The 21,519-nt window shown below is 40.2% G+C and overlaps 4 protein-coding genes across 7 annotated transcripts; 3 read left to right on the top strand and 1 right to left on the bottom strand.

The window, feature by feature from the left end:
- The first annotated feature begins 161 nt into the window (after window positions 1-161).
- Window positions 162-4,460, top strand: mapk12b (mitogen-activated protein kinase 12b). The gene is made up of 12 exons (XM_068307346.1): window positions 162-481; window positions 1,169-1,298; window positions 1,395-1,453; window positions 1,532-1,643; window positions 1,850-1,879; window positions 2,333-2,380; window positions 2,460-2,574; window positions 2,678-2,749; window positions 2,882-2,961; window positions 3,550-3,628; window positions 3,710-3,883; window positions 4,323-4,460. The coding sequence occupies exons 1-12, from the start codon at window positions 363-365 to the stop codon at window positions 4,385-4,387; spliced, it is 1,083 nt and encodes a 360-aa protein (XP_068163447.1). The 5' UTR covers window positions 162-362; the 3' UTR covers window positions 4,388-4,460.
- A 1,197-nt stretch (window positions 4,461-5,657) lies between these two features.
- Window positions 5,658-10,021, top strand: LOC137589525 (uncharacterized). Of its 2 annotated transcripts, none has more exons than XM_068307347.1 (7): window positions 5,658-5,810; window positions 7,872-7,928; window positions 8,029-8,283; window positions 8,372-8,629; window positions 9,008-9,256; window positions 9,359-9,453; window positions 9,647-10,021. In XM_068307347.1, exons 1-6 carry the CDS (start codon window positions 5,741-5,743, stop codon window positions 9,439-9,441), a joined length of 972 nt encoding a protein of 323 aa, XP_068163448.1. In that variant the 5' UTR covers window positions 5,658-5,740; the 3' UTR covers window positions 9,442-9,453; window positions 9,647-10,021. The 2 variants fall into 2 exon arrangements, with proteins under 2 accessions (XP_068163448.1, XP_068163449.1); XM_068307348.1 differs by having other exon boundaries at window positions 9,715-10,021.
- Window positions 10,022-11,539: 1,518 nt separating this feature from the next.
- On the bottom strand, window positions 11,540-17,943 carry rpap3 (RNA polymerase II associated protein 3). 3 transcript variants are annotated; one of them, XM_068306703.1, is made up of 17 exons: window positions 17,809-17,943; window positions 16,544-16,761; window positions 16,269-16,427; window positions 16,079-16,189; window positions 15,866-15,993; window positions 15,637-15,758; window positions 15,479-15,549; window positions 15,256-15,390; window positions 14,953-15,080; window positions 14,753-14,874; window positions 14,386-14,456; window positions 14,026-14,118; window positions 13,443-13,642; window positions 13,177-13,360; window positions 12,773-12,870; window positions 12,606-12,706; window positions 11,540-12,513 (listed from the first exon to the last, which is right to left on the bottom strand). In XM_068306703.1, the coding sequence occupies exons 2-17, from the start codon at window positions 16,691-16,693 to the stop codon at window positions 12,428-12,430; spliced, it is 1,959 nt and encodes a 652-aa protein (XP_068162804.1). In that variant the 5' UTR covers window positions 16,694-16,761; window positions 17,809-17,943; the 3' UTR covers window positions 11,540-12,427. The 3 variants fall into 3 exon arrangements, with proteins under 3 accessions (XP_068162804.1, XP_068162803.1, XP_068162802.1); XM_068306702.1 differs by lacking the exon at window positions 17,809-17,943 and adding an exon at window positions 16,897-17,020; XM_068306701.1 differs by lacking the exon at window positions 17,809-17,943 and having other exon boundaries at window positions 16,544-17,017.
- On the top strand, window positions 17,463-20,536 carry atp23 (ATP23 metallopeptidase and ATP synthase assembly factor homolog). Its single transcript, XM_068307423.1, has 6 exons — window positions 17,463-17,733; window positions 17,886-17,931; window positions 18,700-18,781; window positions 18,883-19,020; window positions 19,739-19,822; window positions 19,900-20,536. Exons 1-6 carry the CDS (start codon window positions 17,586-17,588, stop codon window positions 20,101-20,103), a joined length of 702 nt encoding a protein of 233 aa, XP_068163524.1. The 5' UTR covers window positions 17,463-17,585; the 3' UTR covers window positions 20,104-20,536.
- Window positions 20,537-21,519: the final 983 nt, after the last annotated feature.

Raw genomic sequence — 21,519 nt, forward strand, 5'->3', positions numbered from 1 at the left:
CAAATTTCATTTGATTGCAAACTAGACTGATATTGGTGGAACCCATCTTTGTGAAGTCTAACCCCAGCCTACGGGTACTATCCCATGGGCAGATGTTTTGGGGTCGTTATCCCCACATTGTAGACACACCCATAGACTGCCCCTGGCGACCGAGACTAAGTGTGTGTATGTGTATGTGTGTGTTTTGGGGGGTGTCACGGCGACCCTGCCAAACACTCCTGTGGTCCGCCGCTTCATCCGGGCTGACTTTACGCACCAGTTGCGCGTCGTGCGTGCGACAACATTCTCCGTTTTGCGCACATGAAAAGGACGGATTGGACCGGACCCGGGAGTGGAACAGACCCGCATCCTGAGCCGAGGGCATGGCTGTACGGTGCAGGACGGGGTTCTACCGGCAGGAGGTAAACAGAACCGTGTGGGAGGTTCCGGAGAGGTACCGGGACCTGAAGCAGGTCGGGACAGGAGCCTACGGGACCGTGTGGTAAGTCAGGAGGAAACCCTTTAGTCACTTATATCATCTTGGTCTGCGTAAAATAAACCTCTACAAGTCCGGAGAGATTAAAATTACTTTTGAGAAATTTAAAATCTATTAAGGATGTTTTTATTTCCAGTAAACCAAGATCTAGTCCGTTTTTGGGTTATTCTTTTTTTTTTTTTTTTTTTTTTAAACATCCATCAAACTATCCCTAAAAAAAATCAATGAGCCAGACTTTTATATCCAGCTACATTTTTTATTTTAAGTATTCTTGCAGCAGCAGTACTAAATGTGTTGTATGTTGGTGTGCACTCCCTCCACAGCTGGCTCTACAGGGCCCCTCAATGCATTGTGTTGTGTGGAGGGTCAACAAAGAAAAACACCCCCAGTCTCATTGTTGGGAAGTCATAGATCCCAGTTAAGTTCAGCAAATGCCCAGTAGTTTGTCTTCAGTTGCAAATAAGTCTCTTGAAAAAAACAGACACGGTGAAATTTTTTAAGTAAAAGGTAAAATTTAGATCATTGATATTCCATTTAGATGACTCAGATACATCATTCAAATTCCAAGCAGACCATAAAAACATGATATCATCTGTTGTGCTTTAAGTTCATGGCATTTTTTTCTGTCTCCCAGGCATTATTTTCTATTATACTCAGCATAATATGTAGTTTGCTTCTGCGTCTGTTTTCCAGCTCAGCGTGGGATCGCCGGAATGGGACACAAGTAGCCATCAAGAAACTCCATCGGCCCTTCCAGTCCAAACTTTTTGCCAAAAGAGCATACAGAGAGCTTCGACTCCTCAAACACATGAAGCATGAGAACGTAGGAACATTCTCCAACAGCATCCTCAGCCTGTGATTTCTCACTGATTTTTTCCCAACGCTCTCGATTATGTTTTTACCTTTTTTTCCCAACTAGGTCATCGGGCTCCGGGATGTTTTCACTGCTGAGATCTCATTGGACCGCTTACGTGACTTGTAAATTCCTGTCCAATCTGGAATGCTGATTGTAAAATTGTTCCACTGGAGTGACCCCAGTCCCCTTCTCTTATCCAGTTACTTGGTGATGCCGTTCATGGGCACCGACCTCAGTAAGCTGATGAAGCTGGAGAGGTTAACAGAAGACAGAGTGCAGTTCCTCGTCTATCAGATGCTGAAAGGACTGAAGGTGACACACCCTTTCTTATATGCATGCTACCTTTACCTTTACCTGCATCCTTACTGTACCTGTAAGAGTGTTGATTACTTCACTTAAACAGTAATGTGATTACATTTCCCCCCACCTTTTAAAAAGAATCCCAGTAAACAATGATTTCAGATCCTCATTTCACAGACTAGGGTTACTGATGTTGTCTCTCTGTCTTCTCTCTGCAGTATATCCACTCTGCAGGGATCATCCACAGGGTGAGCGACCTCTGACCTTTTGAACTATAAGCTTTGGGGGTGGGGCTGTTGCTCTTTTTCACATTCAATCCCATTCATTCAAATTCCCACACGGGGGAGTTTGCTACTCTCGGACACTGATATGGGACGTGTTACGTTTAATCTCAAACGTCTCTGTTTTACCAAAGCCTCTGCTTTAATGACGCAGTTCATGAATAATTTCAGTTGGAGAAAAATCTCTTCTGTTCATACTAATCCGCTAGATTAGATATGAAGCATTGCTGCCAGCCTTAGAGAAGGCAGTAGCCTTGCAGTCAAAGTTTAGGGATGAGAAGTACCCTTAAGTGGAGAATGTTATGTTGATTTATATGATTCCAAATGAAGGATTTAACATATAATCACTCCTGTCTGTCATAATGTGTTTTGATCACTGTAAGTGATTTATTGAGCCAAGTCTGTTTCTGAATCCTGCAGGACCTGAAACCTGGAAATTTAGCCATCAACCCAGACTGCGAGCTGAAGGTACCCTAACTAATATGAACATAGTTTAATGTGAATACCCCATGCATATAGACTTATTAATCTTACATTTCTGGTTTAGATACTCGATTTTGGTCTGGCAAGGCAGGCTGATGCAGAAATGACGGGTTATGTTGTGACACGCTGGTACAGAGCGCCTGAGGTTATCCTTAATTGGATGCACTACACGCAAACTGGTGAACTCTTTAACTTCACATTGTGTATCAACAGGACTGCAGAAAAAACAGATAGAGGCCAGTTGCATAATACAACATACAAGACGTTTGCTCTCTGTTGCAGTGGATATCTGGTCGGCAGGATGTATTATGGCAGAGATGCTGCTGGGAAAGCCACTGTTCAAAGGAAATGATCGTATCCTTACAGCTCCTGCACAGACTACCTCAAACTTCTTACAATGTCCATCATGCTGATATTCTGAGCTGAATAGAAAGCTTACATTGCTCAAATCCATGCAGGATGATACTTGACTGTAGCGGTTGCCAGACCTGGACCAGCTCAGAGAAATCATGAAGATTACAGGAACCCCAGCTGCTGACTTTGTTGTGAAGCTGCAGAGCCAAGATGTAAGTCCAAACCTGGAGTAAAACATATTAAAAGTGTGCTCAGTTCATAAGACACACACTGGTGGTTATATAATCCCAGAAACATAACAAAAATGTATGAGATATATTTTGAGATTTATACTAATACAATATATTGAGCAAATGTTGCATTTGTTTTTATTTTCATTGCCACAATCATTGCTGCATAGGGTTCAGCTTCTACCCCTCATCAGATATTTGTCTTTCATTATGGGATTCTTCAGAAGAATGGAACAAATTATAATGGCAGTCAGAGCACATCAGTGGTTTTTTTGATGATTTAGGGAAAGTGTTGCACAATCCCACAAAGTTGGGAATCTTTGGCTTCATCCTCCTCTCTGGATCCACACCAACTCACTCCCCATCCCTCACTCCCATGTCTTTAGTGGTTTTTCAATGATTATAAGGAGAATTTATCTTATGTAAGTACTGTACACGCCCCACGTTTGCGCCAAAATTGGAAACTAATGAAGCAAACCAAACAACTTTGGTGGAGGTACATATTGTCGATAAATGACTTCTCTCTGTCTCAGCAGATTAAACTTTTTCATAATTATTTCCATTTTACAGGCCAAAAACTACATCAAAAGTCTACCAAAAGTGCCAAAGAAAGATTTACACTCTGTTTTCCCCAAAGCTAGTTCCAGCGGTACGTAATGGTCTTTGGTTTACGCAGGCGAAGGTGCGTGAAACCATCGTGCTGACTTTGATGTGTATGTCTGGGATACAGGAGTGTGTGTTCTCGAAAAGATGCTGCTCCTGGACCCCGAGGAGAGGGTGAGCGCCTCGGAGGCACTTGACCTACCCTTCTTCAGTGAGTTCAGAGACACAGAAGAGGAGACTGAAGCTCTGCCTTATGATCAGACCATGGACAGCCTGGATCTTCCCCTGGACCAGTGGAAACGTAAGAGGAGGAGAAGCTGGCTCAGATTTAAGTGCTATCATCACTGCTTTTATAATAACCACAGGTCGAGAGATGCATGTAGTCACTAAGCAGTTTCTGTTCCTCCCAATTCTATTAAGCAATTTAGCGTCTTTCAACTCCTTGTTTTGGTTTAAACACCGGTACTTTAACTCATAAACTCAATCATTTTAACAGCATCAAAGCGGCAAAATACAGTTGTGTTAATTTACGCGCTTGTCAAATGAAATCAGCTCCTGCCGTGTTACAGTACCTGCTGTTTGCCAGAAGAGGTCACTAGATCTGATTTAAAGTTTCTCTTTATGATAAACTGAAGGTGCTATATTATCTGTGGGTATAGTGAAGAGGTTGTGACATTGGATGTAAAGCAGAACATGGATATGATACAGAATAACCAGTCTTCTCTTGTGTCCCTCCACAGGTCACACGTTCACAGAAATACTGACCTTCAGGCCACCCAGGGACTCCAAAGAAACATCGCTTTAAGGACACACTCTGAGACCCACTGTGCACCCAAACCAACAAAACTGCACATACTCATGCACACATCTGCAGCCATAAATGTTTCTTCTTTGTTGTTGATTATATATTTTTGTGTGTGTAGACAAAATATGTATTAATAGATTGGTAATGTTTTTATTTTTCAATAAATATAATTTCTTAATCATAAGGGGCTCAGCTATATTAATTTCCATCACCCATAGAAATGTGTTTAAATTCATGCCAGCTCGTCTTGTTTTTGCCTTTTGCTGGTTTATTCTGATAAAAGATAAAAGATTTCATTTCTGCAACTCAGGTTGAAGTCATCATAGTGGAATTCACCCATAAGTTCATGAAGTTACATTCTCAAAGTAGAAATGAATAAATGTGCCCAAATGAGATTCGGTTTGATATTGTGCTCAAACCAGACATCTGTCTTCCATAAACAGCTGGGGGTCACGTCTAAAATAGAATGCAGCTGAACTAAAAGCCTTGTTCGTGGAGGAGAGTCGGTATCTGTGTTTGCCATGATTCAGAGGTTTATCCACGATGACGCTGTCACTGTATGAGCACTGTTATAATGTTTCCCCTCGTGCACACATCAATGAATACACTACCTGGACATGCATTCAGGGTGACATTAAAAACAACGTGATTACACAGGGGGGAGGGGGATTAATCCCAGTGGAGAAGCCAAAAATACAGCTTCAGGCCCAAAATAGTTCATAGTTTAGTTTGCTTTCTAGATGGGCAATGTCATGTAATTGAACTACAGGTACTTGATCCACCTTATAAATATGAAATGAACTTTGAGGAAGCGAAAATGAAAAAGAATTATATCTCTGAAGTTTCAGTGGTGCATTTTAACATTTTAGCACTGATCCTGAATGGTATTATTTTGGGGGCATGTTTGGGCCACACAAGTGATCTTTTCTTTCGTGCACCATTCCCATCTGGGATCTCCACAGTGTTCCTTTAGTCAGAAACTCAAAGAAGGGGGCAGTTCTGATACATAATCTTCCACCCTCAGCCTGCAAAGTGGATTTTCCATGAAGACCAATCTGGGAAACTGGTAAAAATTGTCAAATAAATAGATGTAAATATGAGTTGCTAGTATGTAGAACATCTCTTGATGTGATACCATTTAAGACCAACATGGGTCACTGTACTTACATGGATCTGCAATCAATTAAAAGCAATGAATTTTCCATTAGAGTGACGAAGAGGGCAGGTTCCTTTTTTTTTTTTTTTGCCGAACTTTCTCCGATAAGAGATGTTTGCCTGCTGGTGTTGACCGACTGGCTGCCCTGTCAGTTGTATGTTTCCTGGTGGCTGAACACTTAAGAGTTTCACAGGACAATGGATAAAACCTACATATCTAAACAGGATGGATTAAAACTCTTTCACTTGTGGCTGTTATTTCTTGCAGGTAATAGAAGATTTTTCCTTTTCATTAAAATTTCAGTCACATTTTAGTCGAGAGAATAAGATCCTTTAGAAGAGTGAGTCTCTGCGTCACCACCCATTAGAGTGGCTGAGAACTTCTCAAACTTTATTAATCAAATAAAGTAGAAAGGAGCTGATAATCATTTACAGTAGCGTAACCTTCTCTAACTTACTTTATGTTTATTTCTTATGTTTCTCTTGTTCTTTTAGAGACAAATATAATTTTTACTACTGTAGTTACTTTTCAGAATTTTTTTTATGACAAAATAAAATTTTTCAAATATTGCGTATATTTTTATAGATTAAGATACACAATGTGATATAAAAAATGTTCCATCTCCAACAGGAACATTCTATTTACACAGTAATGCTTGTACATATACACACACATACACACATTACATATGTATACTGCATGTACATATATGGAATGTCTTTAATGTCATCATACACAGTCTACAACATAATTTTAATAATGCATACTGTATGTATGTACAGTATACTGTATGTACTGTATATATATGTATGTACACACACACACACGCACGCACGCACACACACACACACACACACACACACACACACACACACACACACACACACACACACACACACACACACAGGCTTCTCTATAAGTTATGCAGAAAACTTTAAATGAGCTTTAACATGTTTCGTCTTCAGTATTGGAGTCTTGCGTGGTGATCTTGCAAACAGACGATGGCTGCTGAGCCATTATTATTCATTATTTTATTTGAAACAATTGTACCCTCTAACTCCAGGTCACCATTAGTGGTTGTTGGCTCTTAGACAACTCTTCTGATAATTCTTTTAGCTCCTCTGTCAGACATCCTGTGAGGAGCATCTGGTTGTGGCTGGTTTATGGTGAAATGATGTCATTTCCAGCACTACTCACTGGAACATTCAGAAGTTTAGAAATAATTATGCTAAGAATTCCATCAGTGTGTTTCGCAACAGTGAGGTTGCAAATCTCTTGAGAAATCTCTTTGCTTTAACCCACTATGAGATGTTTCTTGTGTGACTCCTTGGCAAAGCGACGTCTTTTATAGACCATTGTTTGGACCTAAACCAGCGGATTTTAATTTGACAAGGAGCAGGAAGGTTTTCTAATGACTGGTAGACTTCGGATGGTGTCTTTTCTTTCCATGCCTTGTTGCACCTTCATGTATTCTTGTGTTCAATATTTTTTCCCCTGAGTCATTCTATTTTATTAGACTTTATTTTATGGACATCTCAGGTTTGATCTCTTTGAGTGTGTGAAATGCAGGGGTTGTTATTGACAACTTCATATCAGGAACATCTATAGAAATGTGTTTACTGAGACAAACGGTGCTATATACATACATACATACATACATACGTACATACATTTATAATCATTACAGATATTTTGCGAAGTAATGATAATAAATTATAAATAATGACTTTTAATACTCAAATGTTTGTTTAATAGAAATGTTTTTTAATGAAATGAAAATAATCAGTGTAGCAAATTTCTTACATAACTAACATGTGCTAAACTGCAGCCACTATAACGTATATACTATATACAATATTCTATATACTACATACAATATACTATATGCTGTACTATACACTTTTGTCTGAGGGTGTTCTGTTGATTTTAGTTTTAAAGTGTTTTATGCACAAACACTTGGCTTCTGAATCTTAACTGTTGTTTACGGTATGATAGTGACAGTAAATGTAACTCCCCACTTTGGAGAGGGGCCCCTGCGTCCTCCTGAAGGACCCCTGGTGTCTCTGGACACCAGAAAGTCACTGACTGAAGTGGCACGGATGGCTTTGTTCGAGTTAAATGCTGGTTTAAAGGAATCACATAGAAGAGTTACAGCGAACGGCTTTGGCAACATGAGCCAAAATAAAGTCTGCCAGCAGCAAAACATCTCAGTGGGCTTTTGTGTTGTTTTCCTATCACTAATGTTTTTCTTTATGATATGAAAGTAGTGTAATGCTTAATATAGGAGAAACTTTCAGATATGAATGAATCTGTTGTCATGGACTGTAGGTCTTCAGCTGGTCCTGTCTGCAGATGGAGAGACCACTGAGCTGGATAATAATGACGGTAGGTGATTTTACACTCCAGCAGCAAATGGATCCTGAAGCTGCTCTCTTTATGACCATAAATGTCAAGATTCATTACAGTGAAATGTGACAACTTTCAGAGGGATCGAGTTTGAACTGTACGATTGTTGGTCCGGACTACGTGACGGTGGGGGTGCCGAGCAGTTTCGGGTGTTACTGCAGCTGTGCTGAGTGTACCTACTCTATGTCAGCGGATGTACCGAGTGCTCAGGGCCAGGACTACATGCTGGCCTTCGTTCTTCGAAGTTGGAAGCCGGCCGTAACAGTCAACTGCACTGTCACAGATAGCAATACACAGGGGACTGACACAATAACAAAGCACCTGCAAGTGCTGGGTAAGTGGGTTTTTTATGTATAAAAATCATGTCTTTTTATGGTTAAGATATACAATTTTAGAGCTTCTCTATCTAATTCTTACCATAGCTGGACCAGCCAACGTTACCATCTCGGGCCCTAGTTTGATGACCCCATCAATGAAATACACCTACAGTTGCCACGCCTACTGTCGACCATCTTGCACCTATGCCTGGAGGGCAGATAAAGGCCCATGGGTTGGTGGTCCAGGGAATGTCGTTTCAGTTTCTCCAAAAGCTGACGACAAGTTCAAAATCCTCACCTGCAAAGCCACCAACACTGTGTCTGGACTGTACGTCACTGCTAGTGAAAACATAGCTGTCGTAGGTAAGTGACGAGTTTCGCTACAGGCACTGGTTTTATTAAAGATTCTAGATCTATTATAGATTAGACAAGTACCTTTATCATTTATCTGATCAAATGTGATTCATTTTAGTCACCAAGTGATGGAATTCATCAATTTAATGTTGTTTGTGTGTCGTTTGTTCACTATCGTGACTGGAATCTAATATGGATGTCTGAATGAAGGTTTGATCATCTGAAGGCCTTATAAATGCATGAAGTTTTAAAAAAAACAAAAACAATATATGTGGAATCTATTTTTGTGTGCAAAGCATCACATTTCAACCTAACAGATTTTACGTTTTGATGAACAGCATGATGTTTTCCCAGTAATGATTCATCCTAATTCTATTTGTCTTTCAGCGGGTCCATCAGAGATTCAAATCAAAGGACCCGAACTTATAGATATTGGTCAGAAGTACAGGTTTGAGTGTACGTGTGAATGTCTACCCTCTTGTCAGTACGCCATGTCTATGGGCAGTCACACTGTGCGGGGCAAAGTGGTCGATATAACCGTGGACCATCCACAGAAATCCGTCACGGTCACATGTAAAGCAGAAAACACTGCTTCAAAGAAGACTACGTCAGCCAGTAGAACCATTCAAGTAAAAGGTAGACAAGCCTTAACGTCCTCTGTTCTCACTCACACACCTCCTAGTAGTCTTCTATTGATTGACCTGAGCTGCGTTCTTTTTATCTCGTGTTCTGCTTCAGGTCTAAACTCGTCCACTCGTCCAGAGGAGACTTCAGCTGTGCTGCTGGTGGCCTTCATCATTTCTGCTGTCTTCATGTTGTGACCCTCTTCGCAGGTCACTTTTAATACTGAATCAGCACAATAGCACAGTTATGAACCCTGCACATTTATTTCCGCTGATTTTTATAAAAATAATATTATAATAACAATGTTTTTACCTAACTGTTCCATTTTTATTTCCTTTATTTGCCATAATAATTATTGGTTGTAATAGCAGGTATGTTTCTCTTTGTCATTTTCTTAATCAGTTCCCTGCTTGTCTCACTGTCTCGACATGTTTTCTGACACCCCGGTCATGGATTGGTGGTGAAAAAAGTGGTTGGATTCTGAAGAAGATCTGACTCATCTCTGTGTGATCCCACATTGGATATGACTCCATTTGTCTCTCCTGTTGACAGTGGGCCGAACCCTGTTTACATTTTCGGTATGAGACATGGAGCAGCAGTCAAAAACCAGCATGTACAGGAGGGAGTGTGAATGTAGAAAGATATCTGTACTCTCATAACATTTATAAAGGTGGAAATGTTTGTGTCCACATATAAATAATTCACCGGTAATATTTCTCTTTTTGTTTTTTACTACATCGTTCCTCTTTTCTCCTCCTGAAATAAAATCATAAGTGAATCCTATATGTCAGTGCTATATTGAAACTCTTGTTGAGGATGCTGGTGAGGGTATGCAGGGTTAAATGGACAAGAAACAGAGCCCCCTCCCATCCCCACACTTCAGGAGGGTCTTGATTCGCCCTCAGCGCCACCTGCAGGCTGGTGGTGAGTGTTCATTGAGATTTGAGATCCATCATTACCTCTATCACTGACTCACCCTGTGTGTGACCTTAATGCAACAGCTTTCAGTGCATTACTCATTCAACGGGTGCAGGAGGTAGTTCAGTATTATGCACATGTTTCTGTAATCTCACATCGTCACACAGTGGTGACCGTCAGCGGACACACCCAGGGTTAAAATCAGGGCGCTGACTAACACTTTCTGAGAAGCACTCAGAAAGCATGAAGATGCAGAGTAAGTAAACAAGTAAAACTTTATTTACACAAGCATTTATCCAAAAAACTGGTTGGAAACAACAGAAGAAAATGAAAGACAAAATTAATTTAACTACTTGAATCACGCTGTAAAAATGAACAAAGGAGAAATACCAGAAATCAATTAAATATAGTTAAACAACTAGTTAAATTACATGTAGATAAAAAAATCTACATAATACCAAGTGCTGTCTTAATTTCCCTTTGGGGATCACAATACTATATATATATATATAAATTTTTAAATGTACGTAATCAAATGATAAATGTGAAAAACACAGGTTTCATAATTTGCATAATTTCTCCAACAACTCCATACTCATGTGAGACAAACGTGTGCACACCCTCACAGCTGATAACCTGCAGGGGCCTCCTTCACCAGGAACATTTGTGTCAGGTATTGTCTGTGTTCGGTATAAGTGTGTGATTAACAGGGAAAGGCGCTTGTTTGTTCTCATGCATTAGAGTGAAGATACTTCAGTCCAGCAGTTGTGACATCTGGATTATAGTTCATTTCTGAGCCTGCTGCTTTTTTGACAAGAGTCAGTCCTAGTCCACCATCCACTCATTTAAATCAGAATATTAGCTGAATTATCTGTTTGATGTTCACTTCAGAATCAAGACAAACAGAGACATAACAGTTGGACTGTACTGATGGCACCTGCCGAGTGTTAGTCCTCACTGTGGGTTACATGAAGACATCGCTTTGTCTCTCCTCTAGCACATAAACTAAACAATATGTTCATTTCAAGACCATACATCAAGCAGGACTCATGTTCTTTACATACTCAACATATTGCATGCCGACTGCATGAACTGGCGGCACTGAAGTGTTTCCATGCTTTTAGACCATTGCAATCTGGGATAGGTCCCAACATATTTGTGACCCTGAGTAATGTTAAGAGATATAGAGATATAAATGTGAAAAGCTATTTGTCTTGTCAAATAATTTACACAAAGTGCTTTATATTCAGTGATAACATCACCAATGTTTAACTCCTGTGATTGCATAATTACATTATATGCCGTTTATTCTCGTATTCACTGATGCAACACCAGCACACACACACACAAATGACAAGAGACGCCTTCATATTAGTTCAGTTTATGTACACAGAACAAAATCCGTATATGCTGACAACTCATGACTCAACTAGTGAACTTCCATCAATCAGACATGTTTCCATTGTTCATTGCCGTACAGGCTTTCAGGATTAAGACTGGGAGGGACATTCAAACAGGGCCGTACTGTCTTTAGGCCACATTCAATGTCACCTGGAAAGTTCTGTATTCACTCTTCCCTCACCTAGGACATTACTTCTAGTTGAGATTCTCCCTCTGATGTGACTCACTGCCAACATTCCAACATGATTATGAAGTTCAAAATTTCCAAAATATCAAATGAAGTAAATGCAATCCCAGTTTAGGGGACTGTAAGTATATATAGATTTAACTGGAGTAAACCTTTCTATGATCATACGCTAATTCTGAATTTAGAGAAACAGCTTTCAGCATTTCATGGCCAGAAATGTAAGCAGAAGCAGTTTTGAGGTCAACGGTCAAACACAGTTTATTCACACCGAGGTTTTCAGTCGAAACTGTTCTAGGGACTCCAAAAGGAACCGTCACTGAAAAGTTCATCTGAGAACAGAATACCTTCAGTGGAATTTTAATGTTTGTCTTCCCTCCACAAATACAAAGACAGTGATGGTGGCGTGAGCTGGCTGCAAAACTATTGAGCAATATGCAACAATTTTGTTCCATTTTTTTAGACTAACAAGCTGTTGTTTCCACAGTTTCTGTATTAGAGGTTTGAACACAATGTTCTGATGGCAAAAAGAAGACGTATTTCCACAGTTGACTTTAATGGAATTGAATGAGATAAGAGTTCACTCAGCATCAGAAGACAACTGCTGGATATTTTTTGTTGGCTTTGAAAGCAATGAAGCTTTATGTGTGGAGCTTGAATAAGTTCCTAAAATCCCGGGATCAGAGTCCGTACTTCTTCTGCAAGGCTGTGACAGATGATCCTTCCAGTTCCGCTTGGTGAAGGAAATCGAACACGTCTTTCAGCTCTGAAGGAAAAAGAGGCAGAGGAGTGTTAGTCATGAAAAGGAAGGCCGAAGAAAAGGTGTCAATTTGGAATCACGTGTGAGAGACACTCAACCTTTCTTGTCTGAGGACGACATGAACATGACGGCCATGTCGAAACGCCTCAGGCCTGCTAGGCTCCTGAGAACCTCCAGTGTCACGGCTGGTTCTTCATTCCTGTATGAGGCTGATGTTAGCATAGCTCTATCCAACAAACAAATGTTTAAATCTTTTAGAACTCACTTGATGTAGAATCCACGCAGAGTCCTCAAGATTTGATAGAGGATGTCAGGTTCCAGGGAGTGGCGGAAGATGTTGGCGTAAGAATCAGGCTTGATTTGCTGCGAGACAACAAGACCAAAACTAGAGCTAAAGCAAAACAATGCAGGCTAATCTTCCTAGGGGAACAGGATCCGATCAGAAACGTGTGTCCAAATAATCCAGCTGTAATATTTTGTAAAACTTTTTCAGATATAAAAAAATTCTATCTCTTAAAAACGATTTTACAATTGAGAAGATGCGATGAGGCTGACGAGGCAGAGAGAAAATACATCCCTGAAAATCATTACAGAATTAACATTTCTGATTTATAATGTTTGACGGCAACAAATAAAAGTAAAACACGTCTCATCTTCAAATGGGCTCACCCTCAGGTATCTATAAATCACTTCGGGCTGGTCTCCGATTTTTCGCAGCTCGGCCTCCAGCTGGAAGCTGCCAGTGGGTGGAGGAGGAACGTCTGTTACAGTCAAGGAGGCGCTGGTTGACGGACTGGGGGGACGTGCGATCTCCTCCTGTGGCGGCTGTTTGGTGTTCTTACTTGAAGGAACTCTGGGAAAAAGAAAGGGAGAACATGTTTATGAGATGAGGATGATGGAATGGTGCATCACGTGTAAGCAGCGGTGAAACTAACTGGTTGGATGTGCAGGAAGGGATTTCTGATATCTCCTCAATCTTGATCATCTTGGCGCTGGGTGATGACGACCGTGGCGAGGATTCATCCTCAGCTTCACCCATGACTTCCTGGATGAAGGGCTTCGACCCAACTGATGCCACCTCAGACACTGACTCCTTTCCACTCACTTCTTTAATATCAATCCTCCTCAGTGGTTTCTGGGTAATATTAAAGGCTCAATATTAGTCAACCTCAAAATGCTCTTTCTAAACATTATAAGTTTGTCAGTTTAACTGGCTCTAATCCAGCTGAAACTGACAGGCACAGAATAGAAGAACTGAATTTGTTCCGTCCCCTGCTGGACAAATCAGGTTACAGCATGATGTGAACGCGAATAAAAAAGTTCAAGGTTACATTAATTTATTTGTTTTTATAAAACAAAACCAAATAAATTAACTATATAGGAACATTTTAAAGATTTTACCAAATATTTGCATTGTCTCATGTCTTTACTGTTTTTAACAAGCTACAAAAAAATATCTACATTATTACACATTATAACACTTTAAGATGAAGGGGAAATTGAAAAATTAGAACTCACAGTCGAACGCAAATGTGCTGGTTTGTCTACTGGCTGAATGGTTCTCCTCTGTGTGCCGTCTGGTGTGTGACGAATGCTGTCTGAACCCATGGCCTAACAAAACACAGACAAGAGAGAAGTAAAAGCTCTGCAAGGTCATAGATAAATAAAGTCTGAATCATTCGTACATTAGGTTGAAATTGAATCATTTAGAGTTCTTGTATTGGTTATCAGAGCCAAGAAAACTTGAAATGCAATGACGCTTTAATTTTTTTGCAATACACAACTGTATTTTATCAGTTACTTCATTAGAAATGTTCTCCATTGTTCCACTTATCGCTTCTTTATCTATTGTTTGAGCTAAAGTCATTTGTAACATACAATCTGGAGTTTCTGGAGCTCATTCAAGGCCTGCTTGTTCCCTGGTTCCAGTTTCAACACCTCCTGGAAATCTGTGACACCCACACACATAGACACACACCCACCAAAACCATTAATAGCAATAATCTTTGTTTGTTGTATTTCAGCACAGCAAATTTTCATTGACAATACTGTTTTGTTTTTTTTGTTTTTCCTTTTAGATTTTAGAACTTTAAGAACTTCAGCCTGACCTGTAAACTATATTAAAATGGACCAACGTAAATAAAAAACATAAATTAGACACAGGAACTTTGGTAATGCTGAATGTGATGGCTTTATGTAGTTCCTCCTGTTTGCCTTTAGAGGGCAGACATGGTCTTTACACCACCTTGTTTGGCTTCCTGTAGTTTCCCTAAAGCCACCCTGGCTGTGGCACGGCGGGCGAAAGCCTTGGAGTAAGTGCTGTCCAGGTAAATGGCTTTGGTGCAGTCCGCTTCTGCTTCATCGTACCTGCAGAAAATCTTCTCTTAGCAGAAGCCTTTTTCAGTCTGGCAAACTCAGTGCTGGAAAAATACATGCCGAGCTTACTTTGCCAACTTGAGGAAGGCCATGGCTCTGTTTGCAGACAGTAGGACGTTCATCGCATCTGCTTCAATGCCTCTGCTGTAACACTCAACAGCCGCTTCATACTTCCCTTCTTTGAAGTAAGCATTCCCCTAGAAGACACAAACAAATAGATACAAACTTAAGTTACAACCTCCAAATAAACGCAAATTGATTTTTCACACTATTATTAAAGGACAGTCTGTACGTAATGGCCCCTCGATTCCGTAAGAAGTGCACTGAGTCCATAAGCAGTAATCTTTGGGCTGCGTGAGTGTCTGAACGTACTCTGTCTTTCTGTATCATTGCCTCCTGCCTCCTCTGCTGCTCCTCCAGCTCTCTCTGCTGCTCTGGGTCCACTGCAGGAGCCTCCTTTGGTTGCGTAGGTTCAGTCAGCACTCCTGGGTCCTGTTTTTCAAGGCTCTGAAACCAGTCAGAAAAAAAATTGTCAACAAAAGAAGAAGACACCATGAACCTGTGATCAATGCTAAAATAACAATTTCACACTTACTTCTTTGATTTTTTTCACCTCGTTTAGAGCTTCCATGTTCTCAGGGTCGAGCTTGAGAACCGTTTCATAATCTTCAGAGAAACAGATTCGCTTTTGGTTCAATGCAGTTGAGTTCAGAAAAAAAAAAAAATCTAATCATCATAGCAGTTTTTAGTCACCTTTTAAAGCAGATTCATAATTCTTCAGTGCAAAACGTGTTGCTCCTCTCCGTGCATATGCTTTGTAATAACTGCTGTCCAAGGCTATGGCCAAGTTGCAGTCGGACTCTGCCACAGCATACCTGCAAGGAACAATCAAATATGAACAGAACAAAGCATTTTTTTCTTTTTTTACCAGTAATAATCACTGTAAGAATGCGTACATGTTCACTTTAGTGTTAGCACTTACTTTTTGAGTCTGTAGAAGGAGGTGGCTCTGTTAGTGGGAAGCACAGGATTGTAAGGATCTGCTTCCATCCCTCTGGTGTAACATTCAATGGCATCATTGTACTTTCCGTCTTTAAAAAACATGTTTCCCTAAATATAAAAAAACAATGTGCTTTAATAAAGGTTTAATTCTTTCCTTTATTACATTTTAAAGTACTTTTCATCAGGGATTCACCTTTTCTTTCTCAGCTTGCGCTTTTTCCTTATCCACTCCAACATCCTCGGAGTCGGACTCATTTGACTCTGCAGGACTGTCCTCCTTATCGACCTCCGACAGAGCCTTCTCCTGCAAGCACAGAGGCATAAATCTTCAATCTGGTAATCCATATTGATGCTGATTACTTTTAGAGGAATGCATTAGCTACCACGTCAAACTTGTCCCACGTTCGATAATCATACGATTTTATCCTGGGATGTATCTTGGTCTCATCCACCTTAGCATCTCCACTTCCATTTGGCTCTTTTTTCTTCTTTTCCCTCATCTTTGTTTTGTAGTCCTTGTTGCGTACAGCTGGGAGCTTTTTCTGCAACACAGAAGCAACAAGCTAATGACTCAAAATAAATAAATACATAAAAATTATAAGAATTCTTAGGTGTTCTTATGATGGATGACTGATTGTGTCCAGAAAGAAAGTCAAACCTGTGACTCCCACGGTCCTCCTCTCAACTCCTCGTCCTTCTTCTTCGTGTCTGTCTCCCAGCTCTCCAGCTCCTTGATGAAACTTAGCATATCCTCGGTATTTTGTCGCATTTGAAGCTGTAACTCCAAGGCTTTGCTTCCCCCGGACATGTTGTTCACAGATATTTCTACTATACGCTCACGAAATCCTTGTTCTTGTAGGTTTTCTCTTGGTGTTGCTGCCAAAAAGACGAAAACGGATCACACCGCCATGCTTTCGCACTTTGCATATAGCCGGCTAGCCAGCAGATTCAAAGCATAAAATAAACTAAAGGCAGTTAACTCTTTTTAGTTGTTTTTACCAGACAGAGTACCTGGTGGCTTTTATCTCCGCTGCAATATAATAGTTAAACTGTAGCTGCAGTTAATCTGGCTAACAGTACAGCTCAATGAGTCCTCGTTCAATGCTTTCTGTTTATGTTGGGAGCCATGACATCCAAGTACCAGCAGCCTTTGCGCCACAAGTCTTGCGTCGCACGTAACAAAGATCGTCTACAATACAGGATTTTAACAATAAAAAAATATTCTGGTGGTTATATTACCTGTTGTGCGTGCCCTTTGAGAGCAAATAAACAACAAAATTTACAAGGAAAAGACAAAGAAATGATAAAAAGAAAATTTATTTTTATGGCTACTGATATTGTCTTAATAACACTAGAACACATGTAGTGATGGAAATATAAGTGTTCTGCACGGACAATTGTTCTTTTACACCACGTTTACGCCTCTAGACAATTTTTCTAATAGACGATCTGGTAGTAATTTGTAACAAAACGTTTTTGATCCATACTTTCATACCTGAAAGACAAGTCTATGACTTGACGTATGTGGATGGAACGCATGCTAATTTTTTTTTTTTAAAATCACCAAACACATTACCTTTGACCTGTTTGTGATCACGTGGTCCACAAAACGGCGATGACCTCTCTATCTAGCTAGCTGGTGGTAGTTAACCCGGACGACTAGTGGTAGTATTTACAAATTTCGGACCATATTTCCCACAATGGACCAGACTAAACAGGAGGAGGACTATGGATACGGGTTATTCCCAGAAAGACAAAAGAAGCGGTTCAAAAAGGGATCGATCACGGAGGGACTGATGACTTTCAGTCACAAGTGCCAGAGCATGCTAGCCGTTACAATCCAGATGAGTGAGTGTCCTTGCTAGTTAGGCTACCGGTACAATGTGTGAGTGCGTTTCTCTCCAGTGTGTTTGGCATCAATACCTGTACATGCGAGTTATTTTGGGTGAATCCTACAAATGAATTCTTTATTCAGATTCCAGTCTTCCTTGTGCTTCCAGGTCCGTACGCCAAACTGCTCCTCGATGCCATGAAAAGTTCTGGATGGTAAGGATCATTCCGAACCAGACACCAGTGTGTTTAACTCTCCAAAACGCCCGGGACTGTTTATTTACCTAGAACATATTATAATTCTGCAAACATCGAGTTTTCGTATACAGTGCGCCCCCGTTCTTTGCGGTTAATGTGTTCCAGGAACCACACGTGAATCACGAATTCCGCGATATACTGACGAACTATTTATGCTATTATTTACGGCAATTTAAACGTTTATGAACCCTCCCCATACTGATATTAAACCACCTTCTATCTGTATTACCGTCTCCCGCACTCGGATTGTTTAAAGCAGCTTTTGTGTCTCACGAAAGTCCCGAGACTCACGGAACGTAGCACACTTCCGGATGCCGTCAGCCAATAGAATGCGCGTACGGTATCACGTGACTGCCTACTTAAAAATCCGTGATGAGGTGGAGTCGCAATCGTTGAGCGAGGGCGCACTGTACTTGGAGAAATATATTCAGAAGTAATGTAAGGAATGAATCAAAAGGTTTATTTACTGTCGATAGTTTAATATGCTTAGTGACTTTATCATTATGATTTGAAAATCGTAAACAAACTTGTTGGTGTTTCTAGTTGTTCAGGTATTCAGAATCAGAATCCTTTAAGAATCCCTGAGGGGGAATTGCTTCATGGGTCATTTTCTACTTGTACTCTCAGAAATAGTTTCTTCCATTCTCAACAAATCAACACCTTTTCACTTAATATGAGCTCTTTCATTGGGCACCCAACTCACTTTCCTCTCTCCTCTGAACACAGCCAAGTGTTTAAAGACCGTCATTTCTCTTGTGAGGATTGTGACGGGAAGGTCAGCGGTGGCTTCGACGCAGAGTCCTCTCAAGTAAGAAGGAGACCTTGGCATGAAAAAAGATGGATAAAGTGATCGCTGCTGTGGTTTGAATGAACTTTTTTCAATATTAATGAAGTCCGCTTTGTTTGTAGATAGTTCTGTGTCAGAACAACATCCACGGGCAAGCCCACATGACCCAAGTGGTCACACATGAGCTCATTCATGCCTTTGACCACTGTCGTGCTCAAGTAGACTGGTTCACCAACATCAGACATCTGGCTTGTTCTGAGGTGAGTTCAGCTCGATTTGTCTTTGTCACTTTGCTTATCATGTGGTAATAATTGTTGCATCCCCTGTTAACACAAATGACACAGGATATACCAGACAGGATTGACGCAGGAATTGTTTTTAACACATTCTGACAGTGAAAGCTGGTGAACTCTGTTGTCTGTGTCTCTCAGCTCCAAACTCATTGAATCATACTGAAATATAAATCTTTAAAACACGTCGTGAGTTTATTCTCTTTTTTAGAACAAGCTTTAGATTGTACCAAATGTTACCTAAATGTCAGTAAATGCTATTTAATTGGCTGTCAGCACTTTGTAGCAATTGATCTCCTTTAGTGGACTTTCTTTAACGCTCTGGACATTTTTCAGTGTTTCCTTACTGTTCTTGACCAATTGCGAGATTCTTTGCTCACCTGTGGGTGAACTCTGATGTACGCAAACATTTTTGAATGGTTAGTTGCTGCCAATTCTTGGTTTTCGTCTGGTTCTTCTGCTGTTCTGTACCTGAATCAGTTGTCATGACGCTGAATTCCGTGATTAAAAGCCAGATTTTCTGTAACAAGCTTGGCAAGACTCTCCCATCCCTCCCTATTGAAAAATGTAATTGACATCTATAGCCATCACTGTCAGTCAGTGAGTTAATAATGATTTAATAATAATTAAACTGTTTTTCCTGTAGAAGATTGATATATTTTGAGTCTGACAAATGTTCTTATTTCAGATTCGAGCAGCTAACCTCAGTGGAGAGTGTTCCTTTGCAAAGGAAGTAAGCAGATTGAACTTTGGTTTAAAGCAGCATCATCAGGTATATACTCTGGGATAAGTCTATTTGCTGGCAGCTTTCATATTTGTGTGTCTGAATTGAGTTTTACTTTTTGACAGGAGTGCGTCAGAGGCCGTGCCCTTCGCTCCATCCTGGCTGTGAGGAACATTAATCGAGAGGAGGCAACGAAAATCATAGATGAAGTCTTTGACACGTGTTTTAATGACCATGCTCCTTTTGGACGAATCCCGCACAGCAACAAAGATGCAAAATTTGCCTATAGAGATCATATGAACAGAGATCGATATGATAGCAACTTGTAGTGCCGCCACTTTCACATTCAACTACCAAAGGTGCTTCAAATGGCGGCGATGCAGACTGGCAACTTCAGTGCTATGATCAGCAATGTAAAAACCTCACAGTATGATAAAAAAAACCCAACAAATCCCCTCTGACAATAACTGTGATTTAACGTTGGGACAGTAAAGTGGAGGAAGGAGCCACAGAAATTAAATTTTTGGACTATTTGGACATTAATTTTTCATTAAGGGACTAAGCAGTAGTAGTGCTGTAGAAGTGAAGCATCGCTGATGAGGCCTCAGTAATACATTTGTCTGTTTTTAGATGCTTTTTAAGGAAATACAGGATATCCTTTGACTTCCTGCTCACCATTTTGTCAGCACATTGACCTGCACTTATTCCATGTAAATAGAGTTGATTGTGCTTAAATTATACAGAATGAACTTGTGTTGTCATTAAAAGTTTGAATCCTCTGAAATTTCAAGTTTGTTGCGAGGACAAGAGGGGCTGTTGGGTTCGACCTTGGCAGGAAATAATTGATAGAATGGCTTGCCAACGGTGACAAAATCAGCATATTGCTGATTATAATGAATTCATGTGTCTAATCCTAAGAGGACTCTTTGAATTAATATGTGAGACAAGTAATGTTAGTAAAGTGACAAAAGTTCTTCAACAACACGGTCAACTTTGTGCATATCTGTGCCGTCGCAGTAAAATGTCACAGCTGACATCTTTATTGGACATTAGCATTTGGAGAATCTCATATCCTTCCCCAAAGATTAATGAGGGAAAAAGTTATAAGGGAATTAGTCTCATAATCCCCACACACACACACATACGCATACACTTCATCCTCCTCTGCTGCCTATCTCAAAGACAACAACCTCTGCATCACAATGACAGTCACTTTGTGTGTCTGCTGCTGCTGCAGCGTTAATGTGTCACTTATCAATAACTCAGTGAAACATGAGATGAGTGCGTGGATGAACGAAGAAGATTAAGCAGAGGCTTAAGAGAAAACATGTCGAAAACAACCTCCAGGCGTTGGTTTTAATGTGAGACAAACATTAAAACAAAAAAGGGGAATCATAGCCTGATTTAGACAATGTCAAGTCAACAAATGTGCTAAATGAAACAAAACAATAGAATTACAGAATTATTTCATACAGTAATACATGTAGAACAAGGCTGTTCATTTGTGAGTTCTTTTATTTTACTCTTTTGTGCACAGAAATGCTAAGGTCGCAGGTCAAAAGTCCTTGCCAGTGCTAACTAGTTAGCTTTTGAGTAGAGTATTAAACCATGTGTAGTATCGGATTGCTTTGTTTCACCATCTGAGAGAATTTTCAGGCTTTTAAGTGTAATACTTGTTCAATAACAAGCTACTAACTTCAGCTGCAGGTTGTTGGTGACCAAACACCATTCAATTGATTCTTTTA

This window comes from Antennarius striatus, chromosome 22 (genome assembly GCF_040054535.1).
Source record: "Antennarius striatus isolate MH-2024 chromosome 22, ASM4005453v1, whole genome shotgun sequence".
Taxonomy (NCBI): domain Eukaryota; kingdom Metazoa; phylum Chordata; class Actinopteri; order Lophiiformes; family Antennariidae; genus Antennarius; species Antennarius striatus.

What these genes read in the sequence shown, in the direction of transcription:
- rpap3 (XM_068306703.1), bottom strand. Translation starts at nt 16,693, where the DNA reads ATGTCCGGGGGAAGCAAAGCCTTGGAGTTACAGCTTCAAATGCGACAA. An exon ending in TTATGAATCTGCTTTAAAAG is followed by an intron (nt 15,550 to 15,636) that starts GTGACTAAAAAC and finishes GTTTCTCTGAAG; the next exon opens with ATTATGAAACGGTTCTCAAG. An exon ending in GCCTTCCTCAAGTTGGCAAA is followed by an intron (nt 14,875 to 14,952) that starts GTAAGCTCGGCA and finishes GATTTTCTGCAG; the next exon opens with GTACGATGAAGCAGAAGCGG.
- mapk12b (XM_068307346.1), top strand. Translation starts at nt 363, where the DNA reads ATGGCTGTACGGTGCAGGACGGGGTTCTACCGGCAGGAGGTAAACAGA. An exon ending in AACACATGAAGCATGAGAAC is followed by an intron (nt 1,299 to 1,394) that starts GTAGGAACATTC and finishes TTTCCCAACTAG; the next exon opens with GTCATCGGGCTCCGGGATGT. An exon ending in CTGCAGGGATCATCCACAGG is followed by an intron (nt 1,880 to 2,332) that starts GTGAGCGACCTC and finishes TGAATCCTGCAG; the next exon opens with GACCTGAAACCTGGAAATTT.
- LOC137589525 (XM_068307347.1), top strand. Translation starts at nt 5,741, where the DNA reads ATGGATAAAACCTACATATCTAAACAGGATGGATTAAAACTCTTTCAC. An exon ending in TGAGCTGGATAATAATGACG is followed by an intron (nt 7,929 to 8,028) that starts GTAGGTGATTTT and finishes GACAACTTTCAG; the next exon opens with AGGGATCGAGTTTGAACTGT. An exon ending in TAGAACCATTCAAGTAAAAG is followed by an intron (nt 9,257 to 9,358) that starts GTAGACAAGCCT and finishes GTTCTGCTTCAG; the next exon opens with GTCTAAACTCGTCCACTCGT.
- atp23 (XM_068307423.1), top strand. Translation starts at nt 17,586, where the DNA reads ATGGACCAGACTAAACAGGAGGAGGACTATGGATACGGGTTATTCCCA. An exon ending in AGCCGTTACAATCCAGATGA is followed by an intron (nt 17,734 to 17,885) that starts GTGAGTGTCCTT and finishes TTGTGCTTCCAG; the next exon opens with GTCCGTACGCCAAACTGCTC. An exon ending in GACATCTGGCTTGTTCTGAG is followed by an intron (nt 19,021 to 19,738) that starts GTGAGTTCAGCT and finishes TTCTTATTTCAG; the next exon opens with ATTCGAGCAGCTAACCTCAG.